This window comes from Peromyscus leucopus, chromosome 5 (genome assembly GCF_004664715.2).
Source record: "Peromyscus leucopus breed LL Stock chromosome 5, UCI_PerLeu_2.1, whole genome shotgun sequence".
Lineage (NCBI taxonomy): Eukaryota > Metazoa > Chordata > Mammalia > Rodentia > Cricetidae > Peromyscus > Peromyscus leucopus.
The window spans coordinates 122,480,292-122,495,252 of NC_051067.1; the positions used below are offsets into that span (position 1 = coordinate 122,480,292).

Here is a 14,961-nt window from a genome sequence, read left to right on the forward strand (position 1 = left end):
TTACTCAAGAACTGACAGTGGAAGAGCATTCTCTTGGGCCCTGGAATTGCCCCCATTCAGAGATTCTGAACTCAAGCAAGTCAGAATCCATCATCAGCCTTCTGTGTTTAAAAGCTGGAATGAGGTTTGTACTCCATCCCAGCCACTGATCCAGTTGTTACAGGCATGGCCCTCGTGTGCTGCAACTCTAAGATGGGCTGGTTTCCTGCTTCTGGGCAGGAAGCAGCACTGATGGCCAGTTGGCTCTTTCCTTCTGGATGCCCAGATCCTGGGACCCACATACTCCTGTAGAGAATTCCTGAGGTCTCAGGTTACATTTTCTACTAAAAAAATACTTGTTTTATTTGCACATATGTGTACCTGGTACTCTAAGGTCAGAAGAAGGCATTCAGTCCTCTGGAACTGGAGTCATGGGTGTTGGTTTTGAGGCATCCTGTAGGTACTGGGAATTCAGCCTGGGTTCTTGTAAGAGCAGCCAGTGATCCTAACCTGAGCCATCACTGTAGCCCCTAAAAACTTTTTTTTGGTTAGGTTTTTTTTTTTTTTTTCTGAGACAGGGTTTTTCTGTGAAGCTGTGTAACCCTGGCCATAGAAAACATCCTTTGGGGGTGGGGAGGGGCATTTATTTATTGGTACCACGGTTGTCAAAGAACAACTCTGGGAGCTGGTTCTTCCTCTACTGGAAAGATTAGGATGATTGAACTGAGGCTTGGCAGTAAGCACCTGCTGAGCCTAGGGGAGATTCTTTATCACTTCCATCTTAAAGTGGGAAGAGGTGCTTACAGTTCACTATGTGCTCTAGATTCTCAGGGTGTTTGAGCAGACTATTGGGAAAGCCAGCAAGCTAGGTCACTTATGGCCTCTGCCTTTCAAGTGAAAGTTTATTGATGTGACCTCCTTCTGGTAGCTGACCTTCAGTTGTTGAGTCTGTTGGTTTGGTTCTAGCTATGTCATTCAGTGGGGAATCCTGTAGAACACAGGACGCCTACAAGTTTCTGCTTGTGTAGCCGACTGTAATTAACACCATGGTTTTGCTCAGCATTTGTCAGTAGTTGGTGAGGTCTTGGCCAAGGGCTGGGGTAGAGATTTCAAGGGGAGCAGGCCACCACAGTGAACTAACAGTCCTGTACAGTACACATGCCCACTGTTGCACCCATATAGTTACAGAATATTTCCATGCCCCCCAAAGTTCTCACCCTTCCAGGGAACTGGTGTCTGCTGGTCCGAGCTCATTCCTCAGCCCTGTCCCAGGAAGATGACTTGTAACTGTTTTGTCCTTTATTTATCTACCTCTTTTCCATTTCCCCTTCTCTTAAGATTGGCTCCAAGGTAAGTGTAGTGGTTAGGAAAATAGTTGGAACTCTCTTCCCAGTTAGTCCACTGTTGTATTTCTTAGCAGTTTTAGCATAGTGAGTGTGTTTTGTGAGCAGCCATTGCTGTTCTATAGAAAGGACTGGGAAGCTGCTAACAGTGGGGTTTTGTTACATGAATCATGCTTTCTAATTTTGAGATTGCGTCTGTAGCAACAGTTTAGCTCAAATTTTCAATGGGAGTACCAAGAATATGCAGCTAGCCCATTTAAAGCCTGACAGAATTTTAGTAGTTGGAATAAAATATGCATACAAAGCTACTTTACTTTAACACCAAACTGAAACACTGTTCTCCAAAGCTGGGTGTCGCTGTCTGGGAGAATGACTTTGTAATGCTAATGGCTTTGTTCCATTCTGCCCAGGACCCTCTTCCCAGAAAGCAAAGCAGGATTAATGCAGCTCAGTCAGGGGAGAAATGAACAGTTTCCCCTGCTATTTGTAACACGCATCAGCCTGCAGTTCACTTGTATTGTGACAGCCTGTGAATATTGTGATGTCCTGAGTCCTTGGCATCTGCTCAGATTATCCCCAGTCTCACACAGTTCCCCTGGGGTAGGTGGTGCTTAGTAAAATAAACATTGTTATGTCAGTGAGACTCCTGGTTTGCGTGGACTCAGCAGGGTCGCCTTCAGGTGTTTCCCAAGCCACCACACCACTCCAGAGTGGGCCTCTTTGTATAGACAGTTTCTCTGTGTAGCCCTGGCTGTCTAGCTCTGTAGACCAGGCTGGCCTTAAACTCACAGGATTCCACCTGCCTCTGCCTCCTGAGCACTGGGTTCACAGGCGTGCACCGCCACACCCGGCTCACTTCCCCTTTTCAGTGGTGGCCTTTTTCTAGTTAAGGTCCTGTTGAGCAGGTATTGGTGTGCTGTTTCCAGGTCCATGTTTCCCCTTCGTTCTTGTTTTTGCTTGTTTTGTTTTGTGTTTACCATGCTTGGGACACGGGTCAGAGCCTCACAAACGCCAGGCACCCCCCACCCCAGTAGTCCCACCTATGAGCTCTGTCAGTTGGCGAGAAGACTGGAGCTACCTGACCTGGCTTATCTTCTGCAGAGGGAATGAAGGCTTTGCCCCCTCACAGTATCTGTTGCTTCGAAGGATGGCCCAAGCCTCCCAGATAGCAGGAAGACTGACCAGGACCCCTTTGTTGGCTGTGGCAGGCTTCAGCATGCCTACATAGTTGTACACTGCAGTGGGAGGGAGACTGTGCTAAGAGCTTGTGGTGGGTGCCCATCTCCCTTGGAAACTGAGAAGTACTGAAGAGAGCAAAGTGTCAGCTGATTATTCGTCTCAGAACTGCCCCTCAAATTACCAGGAACCTTTTCAAAAGGCAAAGGACATTATTAATTTGAGGGCAGTGGACATATTCAATTGAATTTCTAGAGGTGAAGTCTTTAGGAGTTTAGGGGCCGAGAATGCTGTTCTCTAGTGCCCCCTAGTGCCATGCAGTAATGGCAGCCCTCAAGTTTCCCTTGCTGGCAGACACTAGTTTCCTATATTCTCATTTATGCTTCTGCTGGTGAACCTGGAGCATCTTCTCGACCTTCCCTGGGAAGAGACTATTTCTGAGCAGATGTTTTTTCTTTTCTTTCTTCCAGTTCTTTTCTTATATTATTCGTGTGTGTCACTCCCTGGAGCTTGGCCTCTGCTTTTTGCAGTTTTATCAGCATATTGTAATTTCCTTTTTCTCCTTCCTATAACTGTAAACTGTTTTTAAGGCTTGTTCTCTAAGCAGCACTCTACAATAGTGATAGTGATATAAATGCTTTTCAGAGTCACTCCTAATTTTTTTCATTTATTTTATGTATGTGGATATTTTACCTGCCCATGTTTCTATGTACCATGTGCTCTTCAGAGGTCAGAAGAAGGAGTAGAATTCCCTGGAAATGCAGTTACAGATGCTTGTGAACTACCATGTGGGTGCTGGGAATGAAACTCAAGTGCTCTTAACTCCTGGGCTGTCTATGCAGCTTCCTAGGGGATGTTTAACTGGTTACCACTTACGTATGAATTGGTTAGGCAGATGTATTTGTGTATCCAGTACAGCTGTAGCGCCCCCCCCCCCATTTTTAAATGAGTCCCCTGGCCTCAGATCTCAGTGTCTTCATCTTTCCGACCTTTGACAGTGACTTCCTCAAGCATCAGGGCTTCTATTACACATATCATTACTGTGTCCCATCAAAATGATTTCTGTGTGAGCAAAGCTGGTGCATAGAAAAGGCCTATGTGGATGTATTCACAATAGGTGGAGACCCTGACCCAGGCTCCTCTGAAGTGGATGCTCCAGATGGCAGAACATCATTTTCTGGCTTCAGCAGCAAAACTGAAATAAACCTTTTATATTAGTGGTATGATGGCTTACTTACAAAAACTCATGAAAATAGATTTCATTACAGCAGGAGGATGTTTCATGTGTCTTGATGGAGTTACCAATTGATGTACATGAACCAGTGGGAAGAGAGTCAGGATGGAGTTGCAGACAGCCCTGGCTATCCATTTGTCATTCACTAAATGGTATTTGGTGTCACATACCTTCTAGTTAACAGTTCTCATGGTATCCTTAGATGGATTGAGTGTTTTCAGCCGAGTGTCGTTTGATGAAGTCTTCACTCATGCACAGTTAATGCCTGTGCAGGGGTAGATTTGAGTATGTCTGGAAGTGAATTCTGTTATTTATACCAACACATCTTTTCCTTTCTTTTCATATTTTGTTTTTTTGAGATGGATTCTCTATACAGCCCTGGCTGTCATGGAACTCACCTTGTAGGCCAGGCCGACCTCAAACTTACAGAGATCCACCTGCCTCTGCCTCCTGAGTGCTATACTGACATCTTAATTAGTTTCTTTTTTGCCTGAATGTATTTCTGTGCACCATGTGCATGCCTGGTGCCCATGGAGGCCAGAAGAATATATTGGATCCCCTGAAACTTGGGATACAGTTGTGTATCATCATTGGATGTTGGGAATTGAACCTAGGTTCTCTGCAAGAACAGCCACTGAGCCATCTCTTTAGCCCCTAAGTAGTTTCTTGAATAAAACATGATTTAACAACAAAAATTCTAAAATAACCCCCTCCCCTCCAACGTGCAACTGTATACCGCCATAGATCTCTGTCAGACTGGGTTATAGGTCCAGAGCCTCTGTAAACAAAAATGTGCATTTTTATTTCTCCTCACACGGCGGGGGTGCTGGAGGCTTCTTTGTTCAGTCATATATTGAAGCTTTCTGTCTGTTGTTTGTCTGTAATATGCTGTCTTGGTTGGCCTTGAACTAACAGAGATCTGATAGAGCCTGTCTGCCTCTCTAGTGCTAAGATTAAAGGCATATGTCACTATGCCCAGGTCTGAATCTGTAAGAAAAACACTAGAGCAGACCTTTTCAAGTGATACTGGACAAATAATGAACTAAATGAAAGTACCAGGAGAGATTTCCACTGGGGTCTTCTAAGCACTTAGTTCCTTCTCCAGTGAAGGAGCCTGGATTCTGCAGTCCAGGCTGGAAGGCATATGATCTTGGTTCCTGTCTACTTGTACATTTCTAAGATTTAGATTTTAGCCTGTAATGGATTAAAGCCATCTCTTTAAAAAAACTTCCTGCATATGAACACATTAGGAAGTGTGTTTGGAAGTGTAATTTAAATGAACATTTCTGGGCTGGAGAGATGGTTCAGTGGTTCAGCTCCCAGCACCCACCCATATCAGGCAGCTTGCAGCCACCCATAGCTTCTAACTCCAGAAGATCCAACGTGTCAGATTTAATTCTCACCCATACACCTCTTCCCTACATTGTAAGTCTGCAGTCTGTCTTATTCCTAAGAGGCTCCAAAGGGGCTGGCTTTCTGCGCATTGCTCCTCCCCCTGAGATGGAGCTGAGTTCCGTGGATCCTACTTCTGTATCCACCCCTGTCTGTTACCATAGTTCATTTAGTGGGATCTACAAATTGCACGCAGGTGTTGGGATGTTAGCGGTGATGACGTTGAACCCAGGTCTTTTATGTGCTTTGCCACTCAGCCACCACATCCCTGGTCTTTGAGAAAGTTTTTTTTTGTTTTGTTTTTTGGTTTTTCGAGACAGGGTTTCTCTGTGTAACTTTGCACCTTTCCTGGATCTCACTCTGTAGACCAGGCTGGCCTAGAACTCACAAAGATCTGTCTGCCGCTGTCTCCCGAGTGCTGGGACTAAAGGCGTGCGCCACCACCACCTGGCAGAGAAAGTTTTATATACTTTGTGTAAAATATTTATAGGATGGAATTCTATGAAAATAAATATCATAGCATTCTAGGGAAAAGTACTTCTTGAGTTTTCAAAACTGCCCTGTTGCTGTATACACTGCTTCTGCCACTAAAAACAAGTTGAGTTTTTGAATTAGTATTTTGAACTTAGTCTGGTTTTCACACCCTTCTGTTCTCTGATAGGATAGTTCCTTTCTTTCTTTCTTTTTTTTTTTTTTTGGGTTTTTCGAGACAGGGTTTCTCTGTGTAGCTTTGCGCCTTTCTTGGAACTCACTTGGTAGCCCAGGCTGGCCTCCAACTCACAGAGATCTGCCTGGCTCTGCCTCCCAAGTGCTGGGATTAAAGGCGTGCGCCACCACCACCCGGCCGATAGTTCCTTTCTTACTGTGTTTCTTCTGTTGCTTTTCACTGGCCATACCAGGAGTGATGTTAATATAAGCTTTCCCATGTTGTAAGTGATTGGTAAGAGGCCGAGTCCCAAAGCATTTCATAAGAAGACTCCAAACCGTGTTGAATCTCAATGTTTCCACCATTGCCATCAGTCCAGTTCCCTTGTAGACTTGGTCAAGGGTATGTATTATGTGAGGACAGCTTTGTTTTCAGTGTTTGTTATGGCTTTGGTAGACAGAGCCAAATGGCCTAGGAAATGCTCTTCCCAACAGTGGCTTTTTGCATAATAATGAGTATTGTTTACTGTAATACTTAGTTACAGAACACAGGTTTATAAACTTCCCTGTAAGTCATTTCTAGACTCAGCTCTGCTTTGACCCTCAGTCCTGAGTTTTACACATAGCAGGTTACTGGCTGAATGAATGAATAAATGAATGCTGTGTAAATCCCATGATGATACTTGTTAGTGGTAGACTTCGTGAAGCTCCTAAGAGCTGGTGGCCACCTGGCAGACTCAGCTATATCAGATCCTGTCAGGGAAGATCACACCCAGAACTCTGTGAAGCTAGAGGGTTTTATCTACCATATGTATCATTTATTATAAGTGGTGCTGTTTACTGTATGAGAAAAGCCACGAGGTACGACAAAACCCACTATAAGAGTTTATTAAGGAAAGGGAACGGGAAAGATGTACATAGGCCCATGGAATGACCATGCAGGAAGAGAGGGGAGAAAAATGTGGAACCCACTTTTATAGATCCCCCACCCCCCACGCTCATATGGGTTTACATAGCTACGCCATGCATGAACATAGATTACGAGATCATGCTGTTCGTAAATTACATGATCACACAATGCACGGATTATGTAGGACGCAAGGCCCTAGGATGACTAAGCATCTTGCCTGACTGCTGGACTGCGCATGTGCATTAATGTAGCTGGGGGAGTGCTAGGAATTCTAACAATACGTATCTGAGTCCTATTCTAGTTCATGTTTAGAATAAATAACATGTCTTTAAAGATTGTTAGTCAGGATCACTGACACTTTTCTATGAATTTTGCTGTCCTTTGGCAGGGAAAAATGAAATGAAGGTGGGTAATGATGTGACTCAGCTAAAAGGTAAATGGAGGTGAAAAGGTGAACCAAGCTCTGTGACCACACTTGACTCAAAATAAGCTTTTCAGCCTTGTTTTTGACAGTTTATAGAAGAGGTTAGGTGGCCTTTTTTTGCATGTCATGGGGAAATACCACCCCTAGGAACTTTAGCTTTCAGCTTGAAGCTCCTCATTACTTATTGAAAAGGATTTGGGGGATATTAGACCAAATGTTTCATAGGACAAACACTGTAAGAATATGTGGCTTTTCAAAGATAAGTAATGTGTATATTGAATCTAATCAAGTATTCTTACTGTTTTCAGTATATTTTTGGCGATTTCAGCCCTGATGAATTCAATCAGTTTTTTGTGACTCCTCGCTCTTCAGTTGAGGTAAGAAAAATTGTTTTCATGCACATGTGTGTAGAAATGATTGACAGTTCACTTTCTCTTTAATCGAGAGTCGTAATGCGTAGATGAGTAGAGACTACACCAGGAGTGTGCTGGATCCACTTGTTAGCTCTTGTATTTGCTCTAAATTTTGAAGATGTGAGTATATTTGCACACACAGTTGAACCCCTATTTCTTCCTGCCTACCTTTCCCAGAGGTAGTGACTGCTGGGGTGGGCAGTATACACTCTGTGTCCACAGGAAGTGTCGAGGGCTGTATGCTTTAAGATTGTCCCTTTACAGTTCACTTTACGCCAAGTTTACGATTATACATTTGTTCTTTTGTTGTTGTTACTGTTTGTTTGTTTAAAGATTGTTTTATGTGTCTGTTTTTGCCTGTATCTATATGTACCACTTGCATGCTTGCTGCCCATGGAGATCAGAACAGAGTATCAGATACCCTGGAACTGGAGTTATGGATGGTTGTGAGCCATGTTGTTGATGCTGAGAACTGAACTCTGTGTAAGTGCTGAGCCACCTCTTCAGCACTTGCTTTCTGATTTTAATTGCTCAGTAGGTTCCTCACACACATTGTAATTTATTTATTACACTATATTAGTTTAGTGTAGGACTGCTTGTTTGAGTTAATGGGTTCCTAAGGGAGTACGTGATGGTGTCTCACTTCTGTGGCCTTCTATCCCATAGATTCCCCCTATGCACTTTTTTTTTTTTTTTTTTTGAGACAGGGTCTCGCTGTGGCCTGGAACTTGCTAAGTAGATCAGGCTGGCCTTGAATTCACAGAGATCAACTTGTGTCTGTCCCCAAGTGGTGAGATTAAAGACATGGGCCACTGTACACTCTAGCAAGTAAAATGGTATATGTTCATGTTCCTGCCTATGACTGTGGTATAGCTTAGGATCTGGCTCTATTCTCCATATGCTGAAGGCTTTAAACATTTAGTGAAGCACTTTCTTCTGTATCTCAGGTCAAGAACTGGGCCGGGGGAGGAGAGACACACACGGGCACGGGGGCACGGGCACAGGGAGAGTTAAAGTGCAAACCATCACAGCCAAGAGCTTTTGTGCTCATCTTAGGTGCTTGTTTAAAAACTTGCCCGGTAAGATAGGGTGCCAGGGAGAAACAAACAGGCCAGTTCTGTGTGTGATCTTAAATATTGATGTTGTTTATAAGGATTGCTGGTATTTCCAGAGCTATGCTCTGGTTTAAGGACAGTGACTTGCAAGTAGATCTCCCTAGTAGAGAATAGTTAGGTATTTTAGTCGATGTGTGAACCCCAGTCATTATCTTATTACTGGTGCATGAAAAGTGTTTATTCCAGGAGATGCTCAGATCTTAGTATCGGAAAGCAACACACACACACACATCAAGTGTTACTGAACAGATCACCCAGCACCATAGCTCAGACTGTAGGCACAGGTGGGAGTGTGTGTGTGTGTGTGTGTAGGTACAGATGAGGCTATTCGTTGTCATTTAAGGTTTTGTTTTTGTTTTTGGTATAGCATCTCCCTATCTACCTCTGGTTGTCCTAGAACTCACTATGTAGACCAGGCTGACCTTGAACTCAAAAAGATCTTCCTGCCTCTGCCTCCCAAATGCTGGGATTAAAGGTGTGCACCACTAAGCTCTGCCTTAGATTGATTTTTTGAGACAGGGTTTCTCTGTAGCTTCGGAGCCTGTCCTGGAACCCACTCTGTAGACCAGTCTGGCCTCAAACTCACAGAGATCTACCTGTCTGTCCCTCCCAAGTGCCAGGATCAACGGCATGCACCACCACCTCCCGGCTAGATTTTTTTTGTTTTGTTTTGTTTTGTTTTGAAATTATATGTATGTGTGTGTCTGCATATGGTTTGTGTACTTGTGTGTACAATGCCCATGGTGTTGGATTTCCTGGAGCTAGAGTTATAGGCTGTTGTGAACTGATTGACAATGGGTCCTCTTCAAGAGTAGTAAGTGCCGGGTGGTGGTGCACGCCTTTAATCCCAGCACTCGAGGCAGAGCCAGGCGAATCTTTGTGAGTTCAAGGCTGCCTGGTCTACAGATCCAGGACAAAAACAACAACAACAACAACAACAAAAGAGGTAAGCACCCTTAGCTGCTGAGACATGTCTTCAGCCCCCTTAATTGGCTGGCTTTCAGATTAGTGGTTTGTGTTTCCTGAGGCCTTTTGACTGAGGAAGTTTGAGAATGTTTGAAGAAGCTAGAAACATTACCCTGTGCAGGGCCCCAGGCTCACATCGTTCACAGAAGAAGTTGATCCTACTTTGTCTCCAGTTTCTAACATTTGTGTGGGGAGTTACATTTTTAGTTTGATGTATAAGAGACAGAATTTTACTTCGTAGTGCAGGCTGGCTTGAAACTTACTATGTATCTCAAATTGGTCTTGAACTCATGGTGATCCTCCTGCCTCAGCCTCTTGACTGCTGGGATTCCAGGTGTGAGCCACCAAACTTGACACTTTTTGTATTATAACCTGCTGTAGAATTGGAAAGCTTTTTTTTTGTTGTTGTTGTTTTGTTTTTTTTTTTGTTGTTGTTGTTGTTGTTTTGTTTTTGTTTTTTTTTTTTTTTTTTGACAGGGTTTCTCTGTGTAGCTTTGGACCCTGTCCTGGAACTCACTCTGTAGCCAGGCTGGCCTTGAGATCTGCCTGCCTCTGCCTCCTGTGTGCTGGGATTAAAGGAGTGCGCCCTGCTGAATTGGAAAGCTTTGGTTCATTTGGATAGTTCTGTCCCATTTTGCTTACTATATCTGCTGCCACAAGAGAAGGTCTTAACTTGGTGGCAGTAGTTCATTGGGTGAAAGATGCCACACACATGGACGCAAAAGTAATCACATTTTTTTGCCATGCGGGAGCATATCCTGGCTGCTATCATTACACAGTTACGATTTCCTCATACCAGCAGTCAAAGTCAGTATATATATATATATATATATATGATTTTCTTTTTAAAGTCTTATGTAGCTAGAGTTTTCCTGCCTGGCCCACAGTCAGGACAAATCTCTCTCACCTACCAGTCCCACAGCCGCTCAGACCCAACCAATTAAACACAGAGACGTATATTGCTTACAAACTGTATGGTTGTGGCAGGCTTCTTGCTAACTGTTCTTATATCTTAAATTAACCCATTTCTATAAATCCATACCTTGCCACGTGGCTCGTGGCTTACCGGCATCTTCACATGCTGCTTGTCATGATGGCAGCTGGCAGTGTCTCTGCCTTCCTGTTCTTTATTTCTCCTCTCTCTTAGTCCCGCCTATACTTCCTACCTAGCCACTGGCCAGTCAGTGTTTTATTTATTGACCAATCAGAGCAACACATTTGCCATACAGAACATCCCACAGCAGTCTTACTCTATAGTACAAGCCAGCCTCAAACTCATAACAATTCTCCTGCCTTAGCTTCTTGAGTACCGGGTTTACAGGTGTGCATCATCATGCCTATTAATTTTTTAAAAATTAATTTATGTATGCACATGTCTCTGAGTGTGTGTGCCATAGTGCTCTGTGGACATAGAAGACAACTTGTGGGAGTTGGTTTTCTCCTTTTACCACGTGGGTCCCAGGGATGGCAGCAATCTAGCCAGTCTAAAGTAATTAAACCCATTTTTTGCTGGATGTGGTGGTACACACTTTTATTCCCAGCACTCAGGAAGCAGAGGCAGGTAGGTGACTCTCTGTGATTGTGTATGGGGGTGGGTGGGACATGAGTCCAGTTGTGGAGGTCAAACAGTATTAAACTCAGGTTGCTAGACTTGTTCAGCAACCAGTCCTTAAAGTAAAATGCTTTAAATACACTTGACTGAAAATGATAGTAGGACCGGAGAGATGGTTCAGTGGGTAGAGAGGCCCTTGCTGCCAAGCTTGATGACTTGAGTTCAATCCCTAGGATCCATATTGTGTCATGAGAGAACTGACACTACCACCACTATCCCAGTAAATAATAAATGGAATTTTATAAAGAAGCTTACATGAAATTACAGTATTGCCCCAGAGTTTGATGGTGATCTGTTAAGAACAGTTAGCCTGCCTTCCCTATTTGTCTGCTGTCCCAGAAGTCCCTCCTGGGGTCTTTGAGAACAGGAGTATTAGGAACCCTTGTTCATTGTTTTCACTGTCACTGTCCTTCTCAGCCATATTATTGATGATGCTAGTGCCATTAACATGTCTTGCCCCATGTGGGGTAGCTGTTTTGAGAAGAACTAGCTTAAGAGTTCTGGCCTTACAAGGTCTGGGGGTGTAGGAGTTGGTGGCTTGTGTTGTGCTGATCTGATGCATAGTCCGGGGTAGTTTACTGTCTGTCCCTCTTATAAAAGGGGTTAGTAATGGAGGTTCTACCCTACTGACTTATCCGCTCTTACCTTACTACTTTCCAGAGACCCCATCTCTGCACACTATAAGTGAAGTTGCTGTGTGAACTCCTGGGGTGTTCCACCCTCCCAGTAGGCACATGCACCACCACTGACTGGTCCTCCCTCCCCAGAGTTGGATTCAAAAGGTTTCCCAGTGTCACAGTGATTTTTGTATGAATGGATTGATTCTTAACACCTTTCTGTGCTTCATAGATTTCTGTCTCCAGGGGGCCATTCTAGTGCCACTGACAGCAGACTTTCTATGTAAGGGTGTCTGGTCTTTCTTCTGTGATTGTAGAGAGAAAGGACTTGGCTTAGAAGTGTAGCCAGAAGTTTCTCTGGTCCCACCTACCCCCGAGGTCCCACAGCCTCTTATATAATAATCACTCAGAGGCTTAATATTATTTACAAACTGTATGGTCTATGGCAGACCTCTTGCTAACTAGCTCTTATAACTTAAATTAACCCATTTTTATTAATCTGTGCTTTGCTACTTGTTCTGTGGCTTACCAGTCTGCTGGCGATGTTGTTCCTTGGGCCGCAGGCTGGCGTCTCTCCACAGACACTGCCTTTCTCTTTCCTTGGATTTCCCACCTGCCTCTAAGCTGCCTTGCCATAGGCCAAAGCAGCTTATTTATTAACCAGTGGGAATAACATATATTCATAGCATACAGAAAGACATTCCCCCACATAGAAGCTTCCTTGAGATTGCTGCAGCACACTGCTTCTGTGTGCTGTCAGTGATGACATGTGGAGAGGTTTGCTTGTGTGTCAAGGTGTTCAGTACTGGGCTGCCTCTTGGCGCCAAGTCCTGAGTGGTTGGGTTCCTTTCCAGTCACTGTGTTTTTCTTATTTGTCATTACCATGGGGGGCAGGATGGGGGGAGTAAACTTACCTCTTATAACCATTGTGTTGGCTACCTAAGAGTCCATTGGAGACCACTAAAACAGCAGATAGTGATTGGCATGAGCACCAGCTAGAGACCTTAAGCTGCACACCCCAGGCTCCACAGACTATTGGGCTATGTCTGGACGTTAGTGACCAGACAGAAATGCTGCAGCAGGTGTTGTTTTGTTCTGTCTACTCACCCCTCAGACATCCCCGGCTCTTACATAAATGTGGAGTTGGCAGGGAGAAGTATTTGAGAGGTTCATAAAATTTCTGTGGTTTTCATGATGTAGCCAGGCATATGTTTTCTTTCTTCCAAACAAGAAGGGTGATTTCAAACTATTAATTCACAGTTTCCAGGCCCTTTCTTCCTATGGGCTTCTTTCTGCCATCTGTTCAAAGCCCGGGCTCTACATCTGCCAGCTGTGTTGCTGTTTGCCACTGAACAACCAAGAATGGCCATTTCCACCAGTGGATGGACAGCACAGGATCTGGGTTCACCACTGACGTAATACATCCTGTGGAAGGAAGAAAGGCAGGCAGGATGTGCTGGAAGGGTTTCGGTGTAGCCTGTACACATCAGGAGTCTGTTTTCAGTTTTCCAGCCTCATTTCAGTGTATTTAGTAATGGTAAATAATTGAAAGCACTCCTAAACTGTTGGATTCAGATTTTACCAGATTTTATGTGTGTCTTTCTGGGAAAGTGATGTCATGAGATGGAACTTAAAGGAAGTATTGAATTAATGCAATGATTTATGTTGGGTTTTAATCCTCTGTTAAGATTTGCTTTCTGATTTCTTACACAGCTCCCTCCATACAGTGGGACTCTGTGTGGCATACAGGCTGAAGATGAACTACCAGATGGTAAGCTAGATCACGTGTGCTAGGTGGGCATGAAACCTGCAGACATGTCCTCCATTGGTTCATATCTTTTTTTCCCCCACTTAAAAGTTTATTCATTTATTTGAGGGTGGGCTATGGTACTTCAGGATAGTTCTTCTTATTCTCCCAAGAGGCACACTGACAGCAGAAAGCTCAGACTGAGACCCATCTTTCAGATGAAGAAAGGAGAGGCCTGCATATGTGACTCTGAATAGCACTGGTGTTTAACACATCTTGGCTGTGCAGTCATCACAGGCCCAAACTCAACCAGACCAGATAAGGTTCCTGGTGGCTTCCAAGGATCTAAAAGAAAATCACTTTTTTAAGAGCCAGGGATTAGATTCCATGTTTAGTTAGCATGTCAGATTCATGATAGTGTGTTAATTAGGTTGACATATAAGCTTGAAAATACTTAGCTGGCCTTTTCTACAGTAACATCTCAGAAAGTGACTAATAGAAATGTTAACAGTTCTGCAGTGAGCTGTAATAGGAGATCTGAAGGGAACGGGCAGGTTTAGTAACAAATAGCTTAGTACAATTAGCAAATCGAATAGAGCTCTAGAAGCGACCTGCTCTTTAATCTGCTGGTGTCCAACTCCAGGAGTCTGGGTCCCTTGGAGCATCTGTCTCTGCTTTTCGTGTAGTGAGTATCTACACGTTTGCACCTGTATTGGTCTGTTCCTTCCCGTGTGTTAACTCTTCTCGCTTGTCAATGGCCTTGTCCCCTGCCTCGGTGTTGGGTTGTATGCATCTCCACCCACTTATTGTTACCCGGCTCCTTGTCTCCAGTCTCTTCTCTCTCTTCCTAAGTCTGGCTTTAATTTTGCTGAAAATGCTTCGAGAGTTTTTTTTTTAAATTATTTATTTATTGTATATACAGTGTTCTGCCTGCATGTGTCCCTGCAGGCCAAAGAAGGGTGCCAGATCTCATTACAGAGGATTATGAGCCACCATGTGGTTGCTGGGAATTGAACTCAGAACATCTGGAAGAGCAGCAGGTGCTCTTAACCGCTGAGCCCCCCCCTTTTTTTTTTTTTTGAGACAGGGTTTCTCCATATAGCTTTGGTGCCTGTCCTGGATCTCACTCTGTAGACCAGGCTGGCCTTGAATTCACAGAGCTCCACCTGGCTCTGCCTCCCAAGTGCTGGGATTAAGGGCATGCGCCACAGCAGCCTGGCTGCTTCTAGAGTCTTAATGCCTGCTTGCACAGTTAGTTGTTAGGACCACTCAAAGGCTCTTTTCTCTAAAGCCTGTTTAGTTCTCTCACCATAGAGCAGTGGTTCTCAACCTGTGGGTCATAACCCCTTTGGAGTCACATCAGATATCCGGCATATCAGATATTTATG

General features: G+C 44.1%; 1 protein-coding gene across 2 annotated transcripts in view; it reads left to right on the forward strand.

Annotated features, from left to right (window-relative positions):
- Usp10 (ubiquitin specific peptidase 10) overlaps window positions 1-14,961 on the forward strand; it is a 60,365-nt gene that overhangs the window by 14,982 nt on the left and 30,422 nt on the right. For both annotated transcript variants that reach the window (XM_028880785.1, XM_028880786.1), the window contains exons 2-3: window positions 7,412-7,480; window positions 13,540-13,597. In XM_028880785.1, coding sequence (XP_028736618.1) covers window positions 7,412-7,480; window positions 13,540-13,597 — 127 coding nt within the window. The remainder of the gene's footprint in view (window positions 1-7,411; window positions 7,481-13,539; window positions 13,598-14,961) is intronic.